Source organism: Hypomesus nipponensis, chromosome 3 (genome assembly GCF_054491055.1).
Source record: "Hypomesus nipponensis isolate SF chromosome 3, ASM5449105v1, whole genome shotgun sequence".
Taxonomy (NCBI): Eukaryota; Metazoa; Chordata; class Actinopteri; order Osmeriformes; family Osmeridae; genus Hypomesus; species Hypomesus nipponensis.
In genome coordinates this window covers 8,461,189-8,481,293 of record NC_140363.1, presented here as the reverse complement: position 1 = coordinate 8,481,293, position 20,105 = coordinate 8,461,189, and the positions used below count along the sequence as shown (strand labels likewise).

Genomic DNA, 20,105 nt, shown 5'->3' with positions numbered 1-20,105 from the left:
GATTACATCATCATTTAAAGTTCCAAATTCATAGTAGGGGGAAAAAAAGGAGTCTTCTAAACTGGGTTCTGTTTTTAGTTGTTTATAAACCCTGTAACCACATATCTAGTAACACACACACACACACACTCATACACACACACACAAAATCCTCTGAAATGGGATAGATGTGTTAGATTTTTAAAAATGTATGTGTGCCCATGTTTACTCATAAAGCCTAAGGGGCTCCTCCTGAATAGAATTAGAGGTGTGTGTGCGTGTGTGTGTATGTAAGCATGTGTGTGTGTCCTCTTGTCTTTCTGTCCTTCTTTGCGTTTCTCGTGGTGCACCTGTCCTCTCCCGTCTCCTGTGTATGACGTGCTGTGTGTCTGTGGTCCTGACCCGCTCCTCTCCTCCTGCAGCAGCTGCAGGAGGCCGTGGAGAAACGCAACGAGATCATCTCCAGGCTGAGTTCCAACCTGCAGGAGGCCCTGGCCAGCCGAGACCAGGTCCAACAGGAGGCCCAGACCCTGGCTGGGCAGATCCAGGCCTTACAGGTCCAGCTCCAGCAGGTACACACACACAGATGCAGCGCACACCTCTAATATCCATGCTTGTTGAGGTTGAACTCTAGAACCTAGAGAGGGTTAACCAGCCCCTCCTGTTCTCCTCTCCAGACAAGCCAGTACCTCCTGCGCTCCAAGACCCAGGCAGGCTCTGAGCTGCCCCATGCCCAGCAGCAGCCCCCTGAGCTGGGCCTCGCCTCCCAGGATCTGGCCCCTGTCCTCAACCACCTGGAGCCCCTGAAGGGCTTTCGCTCCCAGAGCGTGGAGACTGACTACAACGCTGCCACGGACAGGGACACGGAAGCCCTGCTGCACAGACTGAGGACGGAGCTGGAAGAGGAGAAGGGGAACAGCCAACGCGCGCTCCACCTACTGGAGGAGGAGAAGAGGGGGAGGGAGGAGGAGAGGAGGGAGAGGGAGGCGCAGCTGGAGGCCCTTCGGACCCAGCTGGACCGAGCCCAGGACCAGGTGAGGGACATCCAACGGTTCAAGGAGGAGAAGGAGGCGCTGAACCGGGAGGTGCAGGACCTGAGGAGGAGGCTGCAGGAGGGGTGGGAGGAGACGGCTGGGGCGGCCGACCGTGCCCCGCTCCTGGAGACGGAGAAGGAGGTGAGGAGGAGGGTCAGGGAGGAGCACCGCGAGGAGGTGCAGGGATCCCAACGTCTCCCGGAGGAGAGGGAGAGAGGGATGGAGGACGCGGGGAAGGAGGAGCTGGGGCAGAAGGCTTGCAAAGACAAGCGGAACCAGGCGAGGGCTAGCGTGGGCGAGGAGGGGGAGACGGGGGAGGACAGTCTGAATGGATCTGGGGGGGCCGACCCCCTGATGGAGCGCTACCTGTCCTCAGCGCTCCCCAAGCGCTCGCCCTACTCCTGGACCGAAGACAGTCTGGAGGAGCACAGCCTGCTGGAGAACTCGGGCAACTACAGGTCAGCAGGATTTGCGTGCCGTGTCCATTGTTCCTGGACGTGTGTCTTAGTGGTGAACGCTGGCAGTGTCTCCCGTGGTCCTCATGGGCCTTTATGTCAGCCTGATATAGTATTACAGTTGGGGGGGGGGGGGGGGGGGGGTCGTTTTCTGTGGCGCTCTCCCGTCATCCTTCCGTCTCCCTCCTTCCAGGTTCGAGCTGGACAGTGACGTCCTGGGAGACCAGTCCCAGCTTTCCCTCTCTCGCCACTCCCTCCGGGAGGAGCAGACCGTCGACCTCCACAGCTATTCCCTCCCGAGGAGCTCCGCCATGGCCGCGGGCGACTCCCCCGCCCAGGGAGCGGGCGACGGCTCCCCGCTGGGGTGGCTCCAGTCCTCGGCGGGCGAGCTCTCCCAGGGGGAGTTCAGCGAGGAGCCGGACCTGGCGAAGGAGCTGCTGATCCAGCAGTGTGAGGAGCTCCGCAGGGAGCAGGAGGTGCTGACGGAGGAGGTGCAGAAGAGTGCCGAGGATCTGGAGGAGGCCAGGGAGAGGTGTGTGTGTGTGTTTACTGTTCATCCTGGAGATGTGTATTGACGTAGGCCTGGCCAAGAAAGCAGTAACAGCCTGTACATATCAGTAGAAAACATGACAATCCAAACTGTACAAAACACAAAGGTCATCTGGTCTAATGAGAAACGGTGGCACTGCTTCTGAAGGCAGCTTTTGGGGTCCGAGTTTGAAACCCGTGCACATGTGTAGGTGGGCGCAGGTCACCGAGGAGCTCCGGGAGGCGCTGGAGGAGCTGGAGGAGGAGAAGGAGAAGAGGAGGCGGTGCCAGGACGAGATGGAGGAGGAGAGGGAGAAGAGGAGGAGGGCCGAGGAGGAGGTCAACGCAAAGAGCCACGAGGAGGACAACCTCAAGAACAAACTCAGCGCCCTGCTGGAGGAGAGGGAGGGCGAGCGTCTGACGGCGAGCGAGGACTCCCTCCTCCTCTCCCTCAGCCCCCCCGGGAAGGACCGCGAGGGTCTGCACGGGGAGCTGAAGGAGGCGCAGGAGGAGAAGGCGCTGCTCGTCTCCCGTCTGAAGCAGCAGGAACGCCTGGTGTCCTCCCTGCAGGAGATGAAGCTGGCAGGAGACTCGGTCACCTCCGAGGTCCAGGTGCTCTTTGGCAAACAGCTGCAAGCCTTACAGGTATGTCAACGAGAGACTGTGTGTGTGTGTGTGTGTGTGTATGCAAGTGTGTAGTTCTATGTATATTTATATATAGCCTCCCTCTCTTTATCCAGGCTCACCGTGACCAGGTGTGTGCTGAGCTGGAGGAGACCAAAAGCCGACTCAAAACCTCGTCGGCGCTCCTGGGCCAGAAGACCATGGAGCTGGACCAGGCCCTTGCCCAGGCTGAGGAGGCGCGGAGCCACGGGGCCCAGGAAAAGGAGGAGCAGCGGAGGAGGCAGGAGGAGCGTGACGCCCAGATCCGGAGGATGGAGGAGCTCATCGAGGAGGAGCTGGAGGAGTTCCAGAAGCAACTCGACGCCAAGGACGAAGAGGTGAGGAGCGCGTGGCGTTTGGAAGAGGAGAAGGTTGTTAAAGAATGAGTGCGTCAGAAATGGGGATTAGGGGAAACCATTAGCAATAGACCCGGGCGTCTTTGTCTGACCGCAATCATGACATCCACACCCCAGGTGGCCGAGGAGCGGGAGAAGTGGGAGGAGGAGCGCCAGGAGAAGGAGCAGGAGCTGCGGGCCGTGAGGCGCCTCCTGGAAGAGCAGAGGGAGGAGAGGGAGGCGGAGGTGCGCGCTCTCCTGGACCGGCAGCTCCTGGCCGTGGAGGAGGCGGCGGCGGCGCTGAGGCGCTCCCACCAGGAGGAGGTGCGGGAGCTGCGGGAGGAACACCGCAAGGAGGTGCAGGAGCTCAGCGCCCGCGCGGGGGCGGAGCTCTGTGAGCAGAGGGCCGCCTTGGAGGAGGAGCAGAGGCGGCAGATCAGCCTGATAAAACAGGTAGACACACACACACACAGACACATAAAACACTTGCTTTAAGAACTGCTTGAAGGAGCCGGGGACATTCACAGAGCTCTTCAGACCGACACACCAGGGACTTTAGGAAGCTTCTAACCCGCCCCCATCTCTGAAGGTGAACGAGAGGGAACACCAGAGGATGATGTCAGAGCTGAGCTCCAAGCAGAGGGAGGAGCTTAGCCGTCTGAAGGCGGAGCTCTCGGTTGACCATCGAGAGAGCATGGAGGCTGCCCACCAGGCTGAGATACAGCAGACACAGGTACACACACACACACATGCACACAAACACACGCACACGCACATGTAAACACACCCCCTGTAACCCACACGTCCTCCTCCCTCCCGCAGTCCCACCAGTCCTTGGAGGTGGAGGCCTTGCGCCTGAGCCTGACCAACCTCCACACGGCCCAGCTGGAGCTCTCCCAGACCAACCTGCACCGGGAGCGGGAGGCGGCTCTAAGCGAGCTCCAGGCTTCGCTCAGGGAGAAGTGGGCCCAGGAGAGTGCCGTCCTGCAGGCCCGCCAGCAGTTTGAACTGGACCGGCTGAGGGAGCAGAGCCTGGACAAGGAGGAGAGACAGAGGGAGGTTTACCAGAGGAGCCTAGGTGAGCTGGACAGAAAAGGAGCAACGTATTGTGAATCCTGACGGTAGATTCATGAATACAGATGAAAAATCCCTTCTCTTGGAGCAGACATGCTGAGTAAAGATTGCAGCCTTCAATTGGAACATCGCTCTCTCCTTTTGACTTGGCTGCCCATGGCTGTTTGTACACTGTGACTGTGCTCGACTCACAGGGCAGAACAAACAGAAGTGTACGTTGCTACACAGCATGAGCTGCAGCCCCCGGGGCAGAGCCAACATGAACCATGCATCTGCAGCAGCTGGGTGACGAGGTCACCAAGCCTGGCATGCTTGAACTAGGGCATGTTGGAACATCATCGTCATGTCTGCATGTGGGTTGACTGTGTGTGTGTGTGTGTGTGTGTGTGTGCGTGTAGATGAGCTGGAGCAGCAGTGCGAACGCCTCTCCATGGAGAAGGTGTCCATTGAGGAACAACACGCTACGGAGATGAAGGTAATGCACTCGACACTGTCTACGTCTGTCGGTCTCTTCAGGAGTATAAGTTGACTTATACGTTTTAGAACTTGTCTTTCACTTGAACTTCCCCTTTCACCCTCTCACCGTCTCTCTCTCTCTGTCTCTCTCTCTGTGTCTCTGTCTCTCTCTCTCCTCCTGCTCTGTGCCCAGGCTCTGAGGCTGCAGTGGCGGGAGGCAGAGAAACATCAGGCGGACCTCCAGACCAGACTGTCAGAGGCCCAGCAGAGCCTCGCCGATACCCAAGCCTCCCTCACCCAGACGGGGGCAGATCTGTCCTCCTCCAAGGCCCTGGTGGAGGAGCTCCAGGCCTCCAGAGCGAAAGAGATCCAGAGGCTGGAGGAGGAGCTGAGCCAAGCCCAGAGCGACAGGGACAATGCAGCCCGTGAGTTCCCCTCCGTTCTGCCTCTCCCCTACCCTCACTTAGGATAGCACGGGGCTATTTTTAAGCTTGTCAAGGAGTTGGCCCATGAAAGACATTATTTCCAAATGAGGAGTCCGCCCATGCATTGGTGTGACCACACTGTGACTGTCTGGATGTGTGTTCCCGGCTGCCCAGGCTCGCTAGAAGAGTTGGTGTCCAGCTATAAGAAGGTCCTCCTGGATAAAGAGGAGCACATCCAGCAGCTAGAGGAGCGAGAGAGTGCCCTGCAGAAAGAAGTGAGACACACACACACACACATTCTTCAGCAACAAGTGTTTTTTTTCTTCCAATAAATGAGCCTCACTCCTTTTCGATTGTGTCCTTCTCTCCCGGTCAGGCCGCTCGTCTGCTAGAGGAGCAGGTGTCTCTCAAGCAGAGCTCGGAGCAGGAGGTGGCTCAGTTGTGGGCTCAGCTGGACAGCATGAGGACAAGCCGCCAGGAGCTGGGAGGTGAGAGAGCACACACACACACACACACACACACACAGAGGAGAGGTCATTTAAATCAAGGACAAGATGGAAAGCAAGGCTTGTCATCCCACTACTGCCCCTCTCTCTCATCTTCTCTCCCTCCTCCCCCTGACAGAGCTGAAAGAGCAGCTTCTGGCTCGCTCGTCGCGCGTCGACGACATCGAGCGGCTGAAGGTGGAGTTCAATGAGCAGAGGAGAGAGATTCGTCAGCAGAATGAGGCGGAGCTGGAGAGCCTGAGGAGGTATGTGCACACACAGTCAAACACATATACGCACACACACGTACACACCTACCTTATTGTCTCCACGTAGGTGAAGGTACACTTTGACACACCCATGGCTCTGTGTGCAGGTACTTTGAGCAACGCCTGCGGGCTGCAGAGGAAAGCTACAGGGAGGAGATCGCCCTGCTGCAGCTGAGGCTGGTGGAGGGGGCCCTGGAGGAGTCTGTACTCAAGACTGGGGATGCTAGGTACACTAAAGGGTCTACTGCCATGATAAGTGACACCCTCTTGGCTCTTTGGGTGGCTCTGATGGCGCGTCTGTTCTCTGTTCAGCTTCATGTCGGAGGGCAAAGGCGAGGAGGAGAGGAATGAAATGCTGGCTGAGATCACCCTCAAACTTGAGAAACACAAGGTAAATGCACAAACACACCCTTCATGCTTAGCTGTGTGTACGAAAGTATTGTTACTGATTCTCTCTCTCTCATCACTTCTGACCCCCCCCCCCCACACACACATTCTGTCTCTGTTCTCCCTCTGTTCTCCCTCTGTTCTCCCTCTGTTCTCCCTCTGTTCTGTCTCTGTTCTGTCTCTGTTCTGTCTCTGTTCTGTCTCTGTTCTGTCTCTGTTCTGTCTCTGTTCTGTCTCTGTTCTGTCTCTGTTCTGTCTCTGTTCTGTCTGTGTTCTGTCTCTGTTCTGTCTCTGTTCTGTCTCTGTTCTGTCTCTGTTCTGTCTCTGTTCTGTCTCTGTTCTGTCTCTGTTCTGTCTGTGTTCTGTCTCTGTTCTGTCTCTGTTCTGTCTCTGTTCTGTCTCTGTTCTCCTGTCTCTCCGTCTGTCTCAGGAGGAGCTGGACTCGCTGCGGGGGCAGCTGGAGGAGAGACACACTCAGGAGATATCTCACCTGCGCTCCTCTATGGCTCTGGCCAACAGAGAGGACATACTGCAGGTCACTACACTTGCTCTCTCACTCATTCTCACACACACACACACTACAATCCTTCCACCACACACACACACACCCTTCACAAATTTTCCACCATACACTCACTCAGTTTGTACTTCATGACCAGTTTTTCAGTTGATGCCACTTCTGTCTGCAGGTGCGCACTGACCTCACCGACCGTTACTATAGCGACTTGCAGGAGCTGAGGACTCGCCATGCTTTGGAGATGGAGCAACTTCGAGCCAAAATCTCCGACAGCCATGTCAGAGGTACACACACACACACACACTACATAAACACATATCGAGCTACATTCATTTCAGATCCAAAAGTCACCAAAGTCATTCTTCCTTCTCCGTTTCAGAACTGACAAGGATTCGTCTGGAGGCAGCAAGGCAGGTTGAGGTAAGAGAGACTGACGTCATCACAGCATAAATATCTAAAAGCGTGATTGCGTTATTTGTTATGATTGCATAAAGTGTTATGATGATGATGATGGTGGTGCTGATGATGGTGGTGATGCTGATGATGATGGTGCTGATGATGCTGATGGTGTCTAGGTGGAGGTGGAGCAGCGGATGTGGCGTCACAGCGAGGAGCTCCAGGCCAGACTGACCCTGATCCAGACCCTGGAGACGCGACTCTCCAGCCTCACAGAGCATCATGCCGCAGAGCTGGAGAGGAACGAACAGCAGGTGCAAACACACACTCGCACACACAGGCCTTTAAGAACACATCCACACGGGCGTGTCTGCTTACACAAGACGCGTTCCAGAAAATTCTCCCACTTGCTCCGATCACTTAAATATGGGTCTCCTGTTGCAGCTGAAGCAGGAGTTCGCTGAGGAGCTGGCCGTCCGGTTGGAGGAGGCGCAGAGCCAAGAGAGGGAGCGCGGGAGAGAGGAGCGGGCCCAGAGGAGTCGGGAGGAGGAGCAGGTCTCCTCCCTGAGGCGGGAGATGGAGAGGGGGGTGGAGGAGGAGAGGAGAAGCCTGGAGAGAGAGCTGGAGGAGGCGAGGGAGCGTCTGCGGAGTCTACAGGACTCGCTGGACCAGGACACCAGTAAGACGGGGCCACTTCACGCTCTCTCTACCCTTTCCTTCCCTTCTTTCAGCTTCTCCATTCTCCTATTTGACCCCCTCTATAACTTCCTCCCTTGCGCCCACCTTCTCTCAGACCCCCTGGTGGTGGCAGTGAGACAGAAACTGGACACCCAGTATGACAGCGAGCTGCGCAGGGCGAAGAGCTGCATGGCTGCGGAGGTGAAGGAACTCACCGCCCTCCTCCAGGAACAGGGGGAGGACAGGCTGCAGCAAGCCCAGGACAGGTGAGCCTGGCACGGGGGGACATCTCTTAGGGAGGTTGGTTAGGGATGGTTGTGGAGGTCTTTTAGTCTCAGGATTTTGAGGTTTGATTACTCACTAGTAATGAATCCCTGTAACTCCTCAATGCTTCTTTTCGCGTTCTTGGGTGTTTGCATGTGTTTGAACACGGGGTCTGTGCAGGTTCCAGGAGGAGAGGGGCCAGTTGGAGAAGCGTTTAGCCCAGCAGAATGAGCTCTCTCTGGGGGAGCTGAGGGACAAACACCAGGCTGACCTGGAGCTCCAGAGAACCAAACTACTCGCCGCTCACACACAAGAGAAGGACACGCTCCGAGCCAATCACAAGGCCGAACTGGATTCTCTATCTGCCAGTCACAAAGAGCAAATCGCTGTCATGGCAACCGAGTTGGCCTCCAAGCACCAGGCGGAGCTCGTCGCCCTGGAAACGCGCCTCGAGTCCCAGCGGAACGCGGAGCTCGATCGTCTGGAGGCGGTCCTTGAGGCGGCCAATCAGGCGCAGCTGGAGGCCCAGGAGGCAGAGCTGAATCACAGGCACCAGGAGGAACGGGACGAGCTGGAGAGGAGGATGCTGGGTAACATGGACACTTTGGAGGCAACCTACCTGAAGGAGATCCAGGTGAGGGGAGCGCAGCGGCAGGTCAGGCAAACCAGACTAGTTGTTTTTTGACGTTTCGATGATTTCCTTGTTCTTTTTCAATGATTGGTCACACCTGTGGAATTCAATGCATTTATACCCCATGCAGTTCATACACAGCTCTGCTCTCACCTGCTGTAAATGTTAGACCCTGAGGGACCAGATTCAACAGCTGGAGGAGAAGCGCAGACAGGAAGTGGAGCAGGGGAAGGCGGCCCTCAGACAGGAAGTGGCGCGCGAGCGGGCGGAGCAGCTGTCCAGCCGAGAGGAACTGAGGAGGGAACTGGCCCAGGTGCACATGGAGAAGTTCAGCGCCATGGCAACCGAGCTCAGCCACGCACACCAGGTGAGGGGCAGACTGAGCGTGCTCAGTTCTGAAAGGGAGTGAAAGGCCCTAGCTACAGTAACCAGGGAAGTGACCATTTACTGAATAGCCCTCTGTTCTCCTCAGGCTGAGCTCGCTGCCCAGAGGGAAGCCCTGGAGACGGCACACCGCCTGGCCCTGGACGCCCTCAGGAACCAGGTGCCGCTCCGTGCCTCCAGCCCTCATTTGACCATGCATCATCTGTTTTATATTTAAAAAATATTGAAAAGAAATGATATTTCGTTCTCCGTGCTGTGCCCACTCTGATTGGTGCTTGTTGTGCTCACAGGTGTTAGAGTTGGAGCAGCAGCATAGCGCTGCTCTACAGGAGCTGGCTCAGACTTTCAACACTGAGAAGCAGAAACTGGACACCCAGCACCAGCTCAATCTGCAGGTGTGTGTGTGTGTTGGGGCTGGGAGCTGCGTGTCTTTTTAGCTTCATGAATGTGTATTGTGGTTTCGCGCCGTCTTCAGCCCTGTGTTTGGAAGTTCTGTTTGTGAACCCGTGTGTGTGTGTGTGTTTTGCATGCAGGAGGCAAGGAGTGCGTCCGCACGTGAACTGGAGGCGTGCCGCAAGGAACTCGAGGAGGAATCGTCACGGCAACGCCTGCGCTTCCTCGAAGAGGCGGAACTCTCCAGAGTCCAATCTGAGAGGTGCCTGCAAGACCGGATCAGCCAACTCAAAGTGAGTGAGAAGAGAGGAGGGTGTAGAGGAGGAGCTGGTGGGGTGAGTCAGGGAAGTGTGTGGGGGGGGGGGGGGGGGGTGAAATGGGGTTGAGGAAGGTGGGTGAGATAGTTGTGAAGTTAAGGCAGGTAGAGTTGTGCTCAGGAGGATCAGCCCCCCCCCCCCCCCCCCCCCCCCAAAAAAAAAAAAAAAAAAAGACGGGCTGCTCTTCATCCCTTGTGTTCCTTGGTGGAGGGAAAAACAAATTCTGGATAATTATTTGAAGGTTTTTGTGATCATCTGTGTGTTATTAAACCTGTGTCTCTGATGAGCCCCCCTTCTTTGACGTGTCATTATGTCATGACTCACAGGATTATTGTGTGTGTGTGTGTGTGTCCATCCATCTGTCTCTGTCTCTCTGTCTGTCTCTGTCTCTCTCTCTCTTCCCCCCTCTAAGCCCCCAACAGTTTGCTCCCTTTCCTGGTGTTAGTTCATGCTTGGCCACTGTCCCACAGGGAGTTGCACAGGCTGTCCGCATAATCCCTCCATCATATAGGAGTGTCTCTCTGTGTGTGTGTGAGTCACATTTGTGCGTCCATCGTCTGTGCGTGTGTATTAGAGCCACGTGAACAGTGGCTAAATGGGATGGATTTGAGCTTTTTTTTATCCTCTGATGCAGAAGGTTTTATTTTGTACTCTTTTGAAATCTTTATCAGTTGAGCTTTAGCGGCGAACAAGCTAGCAGTCCCCCATTCCTGTGAGTTAGTTCCTCCCAGGCTGGGATTTGGTCGTCAGAACAGAGGTGGGGGGAAAGAGAGGGATTTGATCGAAACATGTTTCGGGACCTTATGCACATCTGTGTGTCCACTTTCTCTGAAGGCGGAGTTTGAGGAGCAGAAGGAGGCGGAGCTAGATGAGCAGAGGCGGGGCTTCAGTTCTGAGCAAGAGCAGAAGGAGTGCAGCTACACAGAGAAAATGAGCCAGCTCTCTGCCCAGCTACAGCAGCTTGACACCGTGGTGTCCCAGGTACTACACACACACACACCTTCTTTCTCACATGCATATACACAAGCACGTAAACATACAGTTGCTATGTCTGTGGTGCCATGGGTATCATTCACTCACACCCAACCCAGACTGTCTCCTACCCATATACAGTAGCTATGTCTGTAATCTGGTGTTACACACACACACACATAATGGATGTGTAGTAAAAATCTTGTATGGGGCTCTTTGGGCAAGTTCAGACAGGCCTTGGTGGAGAGGATGGGGAGGGGGTTAAGAATTGCTAGTCTGGAAGCAGAGTCTAGTTTGGTTGATCACTTGGAGGAGAACAACAGAAAAGGCATCTGAAAGAGGGATAATCCCTTTTCTTCCTGACTGTTTTGACCTGGTGTCAGACGAGCAGAGGTAGCCCTATGTCCATTAGAAGGTCAGCCTTTTGCAACTGCAACACAGATCTCCTAAAGAGATTATTGTACCCATTAATCTCTATGCTAATCCGGTGTGTGCGCGTGCGTGTGTGTGTGCGCGTGACAGACAAATACACTTTTGCCGGGGACATTTAATCTCCAATCTGACATAATGGCATTTAATTGACGTGCACAAACATTCACCCGCTCATGTTACCCATCAATGTACCTATTCTCTGGCTTCTCTCCTTTCCCTTCCTCTCCCTGCCCCCCCCAGCTGCGTTCGGAGGTGGGCTGCCTGCAGGGGGAGCTGGAGGGGAAGCGTGGGGAGATGGAGACCCTGGACACCCTCCTCCAGCGGCGGGACAGGGAGGCCCAGGAGGGAGGGAACCTGCTGGACATGCTCACAGAGGACCTGAAGAACACCAAGCAGGAGAGGTGGGGGGGCCGTGCGCCGTGCACTGTGCACCGTGCTAGGACTCTGAGGAGCATCCATCCAAGCAAAAAAAGAAAGCCAAGAAAAATAAAGTTAAAAGAACTCAAATATAACTCTTCAAATATCCAATATGACTATATCTGAAGAGCTGTACAATTGGTAGTGCAAACGTAGTTCCCATTCAGAATGTAATGTCTGAAAAGTGTAGTGTTCCAAGTGTAGTGAGTTGAGTAGCCTGAGTTGAGTAGTCCTGGAGGTGTCAGCTGTCGCTGTGTCTGAAGGTGCGAGCCCTGAGGATCCCTGATCCTCCTCTGCACTTCCTACATGCTCTGTGTGGATGTTCCTTTGGATGAAACCAAAAAGAGGCTAAACGAACGTTGTCGTCCCCACCCCTCCAGGCATGACCTGCTCCTGGCCAATGAGAAGCTGAGGAACGTCCTGCTGGAGGTGGTCCGCAGCACCATGGCAACGGAGGAGCTGATCGGACGACGGGTCGGCGATCCCCTTCAGGGGGTGGAGTCGGGCCACCAGACAACCAATCAGAAGGCTTCTGGGGGCAGCCAAGACGTGCAGCAGATGGGTATGTTTGAAAAAGAAAAAAAAACTATCATTTGTTTGATTTGGGGTCTCTGCTGTTGTATGGTTAACCCCCTTTGGAGGCAGGATGGAGGCTGATTGATAGCTGCATTGGTCTGTCCCCAGGAAGTGTATCTGTATCAGAGGTCTCCGTGGATGACCTGGAGCTGTCCCAGCGTGTGTGTGAGAGCCTGCTGCTAGCGGACACACAGCTCCGGCCCGAGGGAGAGGAGGCGGTGCTGGGGGCCTGCGGTCGACTCCGACACACCGTGGACACGCTGCTGGAGCTGCTCAACCAGGCCAACACACAGGTGACACACACACCAGCCATAACCGCTCCATCCAGGAAGTGCTTATTCTAGGTGCAGGAGATGACCATGGACCAGAAGTGTTCTAATAGTATTACCTCAGATCATGCCAAGGAAGGGCCTCTGTTACCAGACTTGGGACAATAACAACATTATGTCAAATACATCATCATGTAAATCACACACACACATACTGCTGTGTGTGTGTGTGTGTGTGTCTGGGGCTTTGACAGTTGCTCTGCTTCCTCTCTGCTCCTGTGCAGCTCCTGCAGACCCACGGCGTCCACCTCTCTCTGAAGGAGAGGTTCTCCCAGGGCCGAGAAGACTCCGCCCAGCTCCTCCAGCAGCACACGCACCTATTGGATCAGCTCAACCAGGAGGCGGGACAGAAGAGCCAATTACAGCTAGAACTCCACAAAGCTGAGGGTAAGACCCGTCACAGGAGTCCCAACTTTTCGTTGGTTGAACCTCGTGCCACTCCGCACAGAGGGAGCAGCCAAGCCCATTCTTCTTCTGCAGCGTTGATAATGAAACAGAGTGTCCTCTACCGTGTGTGTGAGATAACATGTTTCCACATTCTCCCCCCCCCCCACCTCCGTCTGCCTGTCCGGGCTCCGTGTCCAGGCCTGCTGGAGGGCTACGTGGCGGAGAAGGCCGTGTTGGAGGAGGCTCTGCAGCAGAAGGAGGCCCAGGAGGAGCGGCTGGCCGAGGAGCTGGAGGGCCTCCGGGTGCAGCTCCACCAGACCGAGGGCCTCAGCGTGGAGCTGGAGAGCCTCCGGGTGCAGCTCCACCGGGCAGAGGGCCTCGGGGTGGAGCTGGAGAGCCTCCGGGTGCAGCTCCAGGAGCTCGGCGAGGAGAACGCCCTGCTGCTGCGCCAGAGGGACCATCTGAGCGCCGGCCTGGGGGAGAGGGAGAAAGGTGAAGGGGGGGAGGGGAGAGAGGATGGGTGGGTGGGTGGGTGGGTGGGTGGGTGGGGGGAGAGGGAGGAGAAGGAGGAGGGGGTGTGGATGCATCTCAAGCTGTGCACCTTGGGGGGTCCGGATCTGTCTGGACCCCATCCTGTGTGTGTGTGTCTTGGCGTGTACACGTGTGTGTGTGTGTGTGTGTGTGTGTGATACGATGTGTCCTCGGGCCTGCTGATCTAAATGTGTCGTGTACTGCCTGTGCTCAGGTGTTTGCTCTTTCCCTAGGCTGCTGTCGACAGATACAGGGTGGCACAGGTTTGTGGGTCACACGTGTGTGTGTGTGTGTGTGTGTGTGTGCGCGCAAAGGTGTTGCTTTGCAGTGCTGTTTTAAGGGCCGTCAGGTCCTGACCCTCCCAGCATCGAGGCTGTGGCATGTGGGAGAGCAGTGCAACCGCAGTGCTGCTGCTGTGCCTGGGTTTGCTGTGTGACCACCAGTGAAGGCTTTTCCAGGTGGTGTGTGTGTGTGTGTGCGCATTGGATACTCCAGAAGGATGTGCTAAGAGTGGGATTCAACATACAGTATGTCATTCTACAGTGGCTTGTGTGTGGATTGGATACTCCAAGGATGTGCTAAAAGTGTTACTTTTGCGGACGGTGTGTCACTCCCCTGTGGTGTGGGTGTGACCACATGACCTCTCCGACAGCATGTGTTTAAAGCTTAAGCCCCTCCCCCCGTTGGCAGGTCTCCTGGCGGAGGCCCAGCGGCTGGCCCAGGAGAGGCTGGACGTGCAGCGGCAGGCTGAGAAGGACCACGGCTGCCTGTCCCTGCGCCTCCGGGCCCTGGAGGCCGAGCTGGAGGAGCAGGAGACCAAGGGCCTGGAGACGGAGCTGCACCACAGGGCCCAGAGCGAGGACCTCAACCAGCGCGTCCAGGCCCTGGAGAAGCAGCTCAAGCACAACCGGCAGTTTATCGATGTGAGTGTTCCGCCCCCTTCATCCACACACACACACACACACACTTCCACATGCATGCAAGTGCAACACAGCCATGTATATACACATGTGCACACGAGCGCTCATATTTCCCTGTGGTGTGTGTGTGTGTCATGTGTGCGTTCAGGAGCAAGCGGTGGAGCGCGAGCACGAGAGAGATGAGTTCCAGCAGGAGATCGGCCGTCTGGAGTCCCAGCTCAGACACCCCTCCAGAGGGCACTCTGCTGGGGACGACAAGGGCCAGAGGGTGAGCCTCGCTGGGCTGACCTAACACTCAGCAGCTCCTCCTGAGGCTGCCGGGAGACGCTCCACACCCTAGCTGGAAAAAACACACACACACACAATACAGGGACCTGACGAGTTATACCGGCTTGTGTCTTCCTAACGTGAATTGAGAGTTGTTGTTTTTTTGGGGAGTGAAAAAAATAGTTTTGTGTATCTGCATTGGAAAGATGCTATTGCTCGCATGTTTTTTGTGTGTTCCTCGTGTGCATTCGGCGTGTTGACCTGAAACGTTTGTTTTGTCGACGACTTGTGTTGATGCTGTGGAAGAATAGTCTGTGCACAGCTCGGTCACGGACACAGTGCTTTCATGGACTTGCTGACGTTTTGCTGTGTGTTTGTCGTTTGTTCTTGCTCTGAACGGAATGCTGTAGATTGAGGACTTGGTTCTGCAGGTATGGAATATCACTGTAGTCCAGTTACTACCTTCCCCATAGCCCCCCCTCCCCCTCCGCATGCGTGTGCGTTTAACATTATCATCGTCCAACTGGTAACACTTCTAAACTCATCTGGAGAACGTTCTGTCGATTAGAACATCGGTTGTAATCAACAGAAATGTATCTAATTCCTCCTCTCTACCTCTTTTTCTACCCTTTATCCATTCTTCCCACTGATTCCTACCCTGGTCGTTTTACCCTGATCTTTTTGAGCTTGTGTTATATGGCTTGGCTTTAGTAGTTTTAGTTGGCTGCAGATCCGGAATGGCTTCATTACCTAGTCACATACCTCAATATAAGAACTCCCCCAGAGCAACTGGAGGCTTCGGATCCAAGATGGCGTCCCTGTGTGTCTCCTCAGGTGGAGAGTCTCCAGGCTCTCGTGAGGGACAAGACGGAAGACCACGCCTCTCTGCTGGCGGTCAATCAGCAAGTCCAGCGCGACGTCATCGAGCGCAACGAGGAGATTGACAAGCTGGCTGGGCGAATCAGAGAGCTGGAACAGGCGTTGCTAAGCAGCGCGGAGAGCAACCGAGCTCTCAGCCAGCTGGAGCAAGAGCTGCACCGAGCCAAGCAGAGAGAGCTGGAGCTTACACAGGTACACACACATACACACACACTCTGATATCCTCAGAGATTCAGAGCCTTCCCAGCACCAGGGACAACAGCCCAGCAAGAGTTTTTCCTTGGTGAATTAAGCACCCCTGAGTGCTGCTGTTCACCGTTTTGTCTCTCACATCTCCCGGATAGTTTATCGTCTCAGCAGTCTAAGTCTCTGTGGTTGTGCACAACACACACGCACGTTTTGAATAACCGGCCACTTACCAGGAGAATCCCTCACCGCTAACTGGGCGTCTCTGTGTGTGTCTCTCAGGACAAACAGGCCCTGGAGCAACAGCAGCTGTCCAACAGGCTCCAGATCTCAGCCCTGCAGTCCAAACTGGATGAGACCAGACACCGTTACCATGACAACCAGCCGGACCCCACCCAGCAGCTGCGAGACATGCTGGACACGACCCAGCAGGACCTCCAGGACAGAGAACGGCAGGTGTGTGTGTGTTTGGTTGAAAAGCTTTTCTAGTTCAAGTCTTTGGCCCGACAACATGTGACCTCACACGTGTGGCTTTGAAGCTGGTGAATGGGATATTGTCAGGAATGTTGTGCCCCCGTCTGGTCAGAGTGTGTAAGTGCACTCGGTGACTAAAATTGACTATATATCTGTTTTCCTGAACTTGTTGCTCCATGAGTTCTGTTTTGTGATTCGCTCCAGGTGGAGAACCTGCTTGGCCAACTGGAGCAGGTCCAGAGAGACTTGACCATCAAAGAGGCTGAGTTAAAACACCTTACGCTACAGCTGGAGGTGTTAACCAATCAGAATGCAGATCATGTCAGCCAGCTTCAGGATCAGATTGCTGCTCTGAAGGTTTGTGTGCGTGCGTCCGTGTGTTTCCAAACCCAGATGTGTTGCTGGGTTGAAATGGCCACACTTCAAATCCAAAAAAACTTCCCAGTGATGTAAACGGATCCTTCTGTTTCCAGGAGAACGTGTCCAGTCTCACTCTTCGCCAGGAAGAGAGGGAGGATGAGGATGAGAGGGAGAGGGGAGAGCAGGGGGAGGAGGAGAGCCTGCCCTCTGCTCTCCTGCAGGAGAAGAACCAGGAGATTGACCACCTCAATCAGGAGCTCCAGCGCCTGGAGCAGGAAGTGGAGAACTCCAGGACCCACATGGTCAGTAGTACTGACTCAGCACACACATCCAGGACCCACATGGTCAGTAGTACTGACTCAGCACACACATCCAGGACCCACATGGTCAGTAGTACTGACTCAGCACACACATCCAGGACCCACATGGTCAGTAGTACTGACTCAGCACACACATCCAGGACCCACATGGTCAGTAGTACTGACTCAGCACACACATCCAGGACCCACATGGTCAGTAGTACTGACTCAGCACACACATCCAGGACCCACATGGTCAGTAGTACTGACTCAGCACACACATCCAGGACCCACATGGTCAGTAGTACTGACTCAGCACACACATCCAGGACCCACATGGTCAGTAGTACTGACTCAGCACACACATCCAGGACCCACATGGTCAGTAGTACTGACTCAGCACACACATCCATTTAGGGGCCAAATGTAGATCCTCTTGCCATCCACAGTAATGCATTAGCGAGCCAAAGCTGGACCCATGTTGGTGTCCATGAGCAAATTCACTCATGGGTAATGTCATTGATGTCTCATCCTTCACATGTTGATCCTACCACACACACATACACACTTCAGATAAATGATGTGTATTTTTGTGGCTAGTGTTAGTGCAGTTGGAGCAAGACCAATATTGTAACTCTTTCCTTGCCCCCTTCTGTCCAGACCACAGAGGCTGAGCTGGAGGACCTGCACTCTCAGGTGGAGCACCTGCACTGTGACCTCATCAGGCTGCGCCAGGACAAGCAGGAAGAGGAGGAGCGCCTCCACGAGGTCATCAGCACGCTGCAGGCCGAGCTCAACGCGTCGGGCCCCGCCCTGCACGAGGTCAGCGACTCCCAGGACGGGGACAGCGTGAGCGCCTCGGCCTCGCCCAGCCCCGAGCCCCCTCACCTCCCGCTCCGAGGGGCGCCGAGGAGAGGGGAAGGCCACAGCCTGAAGCAGGAGCTGCGGCTCCTCCACGCCTCCACCTCGCGCTCCCTCCGCACGCGCGCAGACGCCCTCCAGGGCCAGGTGGAGGCGCTGGCGGGGGAGAAGGAGGCCATGGAGCGGCTGCTGCACACCCAGGAGGAGGAGTACCGGGGCCACGGGGCGGAGATGGGGAAGAGGCTGCGGGAGGAGAGGGACAGGGCGGAGGAGCTGGCCCGCCTGCTCTCTCTGAAGGAGGCCGAGCTGGAGGAGGAGAAGTCCAGGAGAGGGGAGGTGGAGGTGGTGAGTGTCCTCCAGAGGGAGAGGACTCAGCTGGACTCCCTGGTCCTGGAGCTTCAGAGGGCTGGGGAGGAGAAGGAGAAGGAGGTGGCGAGTCTGACAGAGAGGGCCGGGGAGAGGGAGAGGGAAGCCCAGTCGCTCAGGGAGAGCGCACGCGCTCTCGAGAGACGGGTCCAGGAGGCGAGGGCGGAGGTCGTCGCCGCGGAGAAGCTCGTCGCCGAGGGGAGGGCGGAGGTGGTCGCCATGGAAGCGGTCAAGGCCGAGCTCCTCGCGGAGCGCGAGGCTCTGAGGAGGAGGGAAGGGCAGCTGCGGGAGGAAAGGGAACGCTTGAGGCAGGATGTGACCTCGCTTCGAGCCCGCGTCCAGGAACTGAGCCTCCAGTTGGAGGAGAGGGGAGCCAATCCGGAGGAGTCTCAGAAGGAAGTGCTGGTGAGTGGAAAGAATGGCCCAAAACCCTGTAGAGGAGTGCTGTTCAGCCCAGTAAGCTAGCATTACTCTGCCTCAGAGGCAGGCGGTGAGCTCATTACCCTACCACAGCTGGATCTAGTTAGAACAGAGGGGTGGGACTGTAATGAGGGTATGAGAGAAAAAGAGGGCAGTAAAGGGAAGAAAGAGGGAGGGATGCTGAGAATATCTCGGCCGTTGCCCACAATTTTGCTCACAGAGGAAGTGACATTGCAAAGAGGAAGCAAGGAGGAGGTTTCTCATTGAGCAGAATTGCGAAAAACATAAACAAACAAGTCTGTTTTAAATGTCCTTTACTGTGCCACGTAGAGCAGAGTGCTGGTGAGCTGAGGTAAGGAATAGTTGTGGTTGGAGAGGGGTTTCAGCACGGAGTTCTGCTTTGCCTGCTTTACATTTTTCTTAACTCATTTATGAAGTCAAAAAATAACAACTTGAAATGATGGCTGACGTCTGCAACACAGATAGCTCTCATTAGAAACGTAAATGGGGGTCAGATGGCTGAGCGGTGAGGGAGTCGGGCTCGTAATCAGAATGTTGCCAGATCGATTCCCCGCCGTGCCAAATGACGTTGTGTCCTTGGGCAAGGCACTTCACCCTACTTGCCTTGGGGGGGAATGTCCCTGAGCTTACTGTAAGTCGCTCTGGATAAGAGTGTCTGCTAAATGACTAAATGTAAATGTAATGTAAATACATGTATCGCTGATAGAATAGCTAGTTGTTGTATTGCTGTTTTCCAATCTCACATGGGTGATGCTGATCCTCGTGGTGTCTGTTCCAGACTCACGCCGAGGCCACCCTCGCCAAGGCAGACGCGGCGCTCCGACAGAGGGAGGCGGAGCTTGCCCGGCTGGGGGCGGAGCACCAGGCCCTGAGGGCGGAGTTAGCCGCCGTGAAGGAGGGGCTAAGCTGCAGTACTGAGAGAGCCGAGAAACTGAAGGAGGAAGGCCAGGTACGCTCTATCCTTCTGTCTCATGCGATAGAAACACCTTGTGGCGTGTCACTATCCTGTGCCGACGCCAGAAAGACGAGCGCCGTCAGAGGTTGACTGGCTTCCGTTTTGCCCGTCACTCAGACCAAAGACCGCGCCCTCGCCGACCTCGAGACCTACAACCAGCGTCTGAAGGTGGAGCTGCGGGGCCTGCAGGAGGACCTGGCGGTGCAGGAGGAGGAGCTGGCCTATCAGCAGAGAGAGCTGCTCCAGCTCAGGCAACAGGCCACGCCCCCTCACGGCCAGTCATACTCACAGAAAGGTTAAACGCGTGCCGACACATGCAAACTGGGACATTGGGACAAGTTATGTTACTGATATAGATGGATTTGGATGTTGAGTGTTTTTTTGTTGACGTTTTGTCTCCTCCAGACCTTTCTCGTCCTGGGTTTGAGGAGGTTGTGTGTGGGTCTCGGGACGAAGCTTCGCTGAGCTCCCCGGAGGTTCTCCGAAGACTGGAGTGTTCCGAGGACAAGATCCGAGGGGGGTTTCACACCTCGCTTCTCCAGGGTTCCCATCTCTCTGAGTTAAGTGCCCTGAACTGCACGGGGCTGGAGCCCCAACCCAACAAGGCCTCCACCAGGGGCAGGCCAGACCCATCTCGGTCCAGGACCATCACCCCGGAACCGACCACACGCAGTACCCGCTCTCCAGGCTCTGTCTCGGCCTCCGATAACTTCTCCATGCTGGACTCTCTAGATGCTGATAAAGTAAGTGAACTCCTTCCAACCTCCCCTTGTTGCTGTCAGT

General features: G+C 55.6%; 1 protein-coding gene across 2 annotated transcripts in view; it reads left to right on the top strand.

The window, feature by feature from the left end:
* pcnt (pericentrin) overlaps nucleotides 1-20,105 on the top strand; it is a 30,073-nt gene that overhangs the window by 4,374 nt on the left and 5,594 nt on the right. The window contains exons 5-48 of one of the 2 annotated variants that reach the window (XM_084675267.1): nucleotides 402-551; nucleotides 657-1,471; nucleotides 1,662-2,000; nucleotides 2,209-2,641; nucleotides 2,737-2,997; nucleotides 3,133-3,447; nucleotides 3,584-3,727; nucleotides 3,817-4,072; nucleotides 4,467-4,543; nucleotides 4,718-4,949; nucleotides 5,124-5,224; nucleotides 5,326-5,437; nucleotides 5,574-5,700; nucleotides 5,811-5,930; nucleotides 6,016-6,094; nucleotides 6,521-6,625; nucleotides 6,780-6,891; nucleotides 6,987-7,027; nucleotides 7,183-7,317; nucleotides 7,448-7,682; nucleotides 7,797-7,947; nucleotides 8,126-8,579; nucleotides 8,746-8,943; nucleotides 9,049-9,120; nucleotides 9,251-9,355; nucleotides 9,494-9,646; nucleotides 10,505-10,651; nucleotides 11,315-11,475; nucleotides 11,872-12,053; nucleotides 12,176-12,360; nucleotides 12,621-12,783; nucleotides 12,982-13,275; nucleotides 13,548-13,577; nucleotides 14,005-14,237; nucleotides 14,383-14,502; nucleotides 14,912-14,932; nucleotides 15,336-15,572; nucleotides 15,849-16,022; nucleotides 16,245-16,397; nucleotides 16,514-16,702; nucleotides 17,360-18,331; nucleotides 19,146-19,316; nucleotides 19,440-19,617; nucleotides 19,728-20,065. In XM_084675267.1, coding sequence (XP_084531393.1) covers nucleotides 402-551; nucleotides 657-1,471; nucleotides 1,662-2,000; nucleotides 2,209-2,641; nucleotides 2,737-2,997; nucleotides 3,133-3,447; nucleotides 3,584-3,727; nucleotides 3,817-4,072; nucleotides 4,467-4,543; nucleotides 4,718-4,949; nucleotides 5,124-5,224; nucleotides 5,326-5,437; nucleotides 5,574-5,700; nucleotides 5,811-5,930; nucleotides 6,016-6,094; nucleotides 6,521-6,625; nucleotides 6,780-6,891; nucleotides 6,987-7,027; nucleotides 7,183-7,317; nucleotides 7,448-7,682; nucleotides 7,797-7,947; nucleotides 8,126-8,579; nucleotides 8,746-8,943; nucleotides 9,049-9,120; nucleotides 9,251-9,355; nucleotides 9,494-9,646; nucleotides 10,505-10,651; nucleotides 11,315-11,475; nucleotides 11,872-12,053; nucleotides 12,176-12,360; nucleotides 12,621-12,783; nucleotides 12,982-13,275; nucleotides 13,548-13,577; nucleotides 14,005-14,237; nucleotides 14,383-14,502; nucleotides 14,912-14,932; nucleotides 15,336-15,572; nucleotides 15,849-16,022; nucleotides 16,245-16,397; nucleotides 16,514-16,702; nucleotides 17,360-18,331; nucleotides 19,146-19,316; nucleotides 19,440-19,617; nucleotides 19,728-20,065 — 9,270 coding nt within the window. The remainder of the gene's footprint in view (nucleotides 1-401; nucleotides 552-656; nucleotides 1,472-1,661; nucleotides 2,001-2,208; nucleotides 2,642-2,736; nucleotides 2,998-3,132; nucleotides 3,448-3,583; nucleotides 3,728-3,816; nucleotides 4,073-4,466; nucleotides 4,544-4,717; nucleotides 4,950-5,123; nucleotides 5,225-5,325; nucleotides 5,438-5,573; nucleotides 5,701-5,810; nucleotides 5,931-6,015; nucleotides 6,095-6,520; nucleotides 6,626-6,779; nucleotides 6,892-6,986; nucleotides 7,028-7,182; nucleotides 7,318-7,447; nucleotides 7,683-7,796; nucleotides 7,948-8,125; nucleotides 8,580-8,745; nucleotides 8,944-9,048; nucleotides 9,121-9,250; nucleotides 9,356-9,493; nucleotides 9,647-10,504; nucleotides 10,652-11,314; nucleotides 11,476-11,871; nucleotides 12,054-12,175; nucleotides 12,361-12,620; nucleotides 12,784-12,981; nucleotides 13,276-13,547; nucleotides 13,578-14,004; nucleotides 14,238-14,382; nucleotides 14,503-14,911; nucleotides 14,933-15,335; nucleotides 15,573-15,848; nucleotides 16,023-16,244; nucleotides 16,398-16,513; nucleotides 16,703-17,359; nucleotides 18,332-19,145; nucleotides 19,317-19,439; nucleotides 19,618-19,727; nucleotides 20,066-20,105) is intronic. The other variant, XM_084675268.1, reaches the window with a different exon arrangement.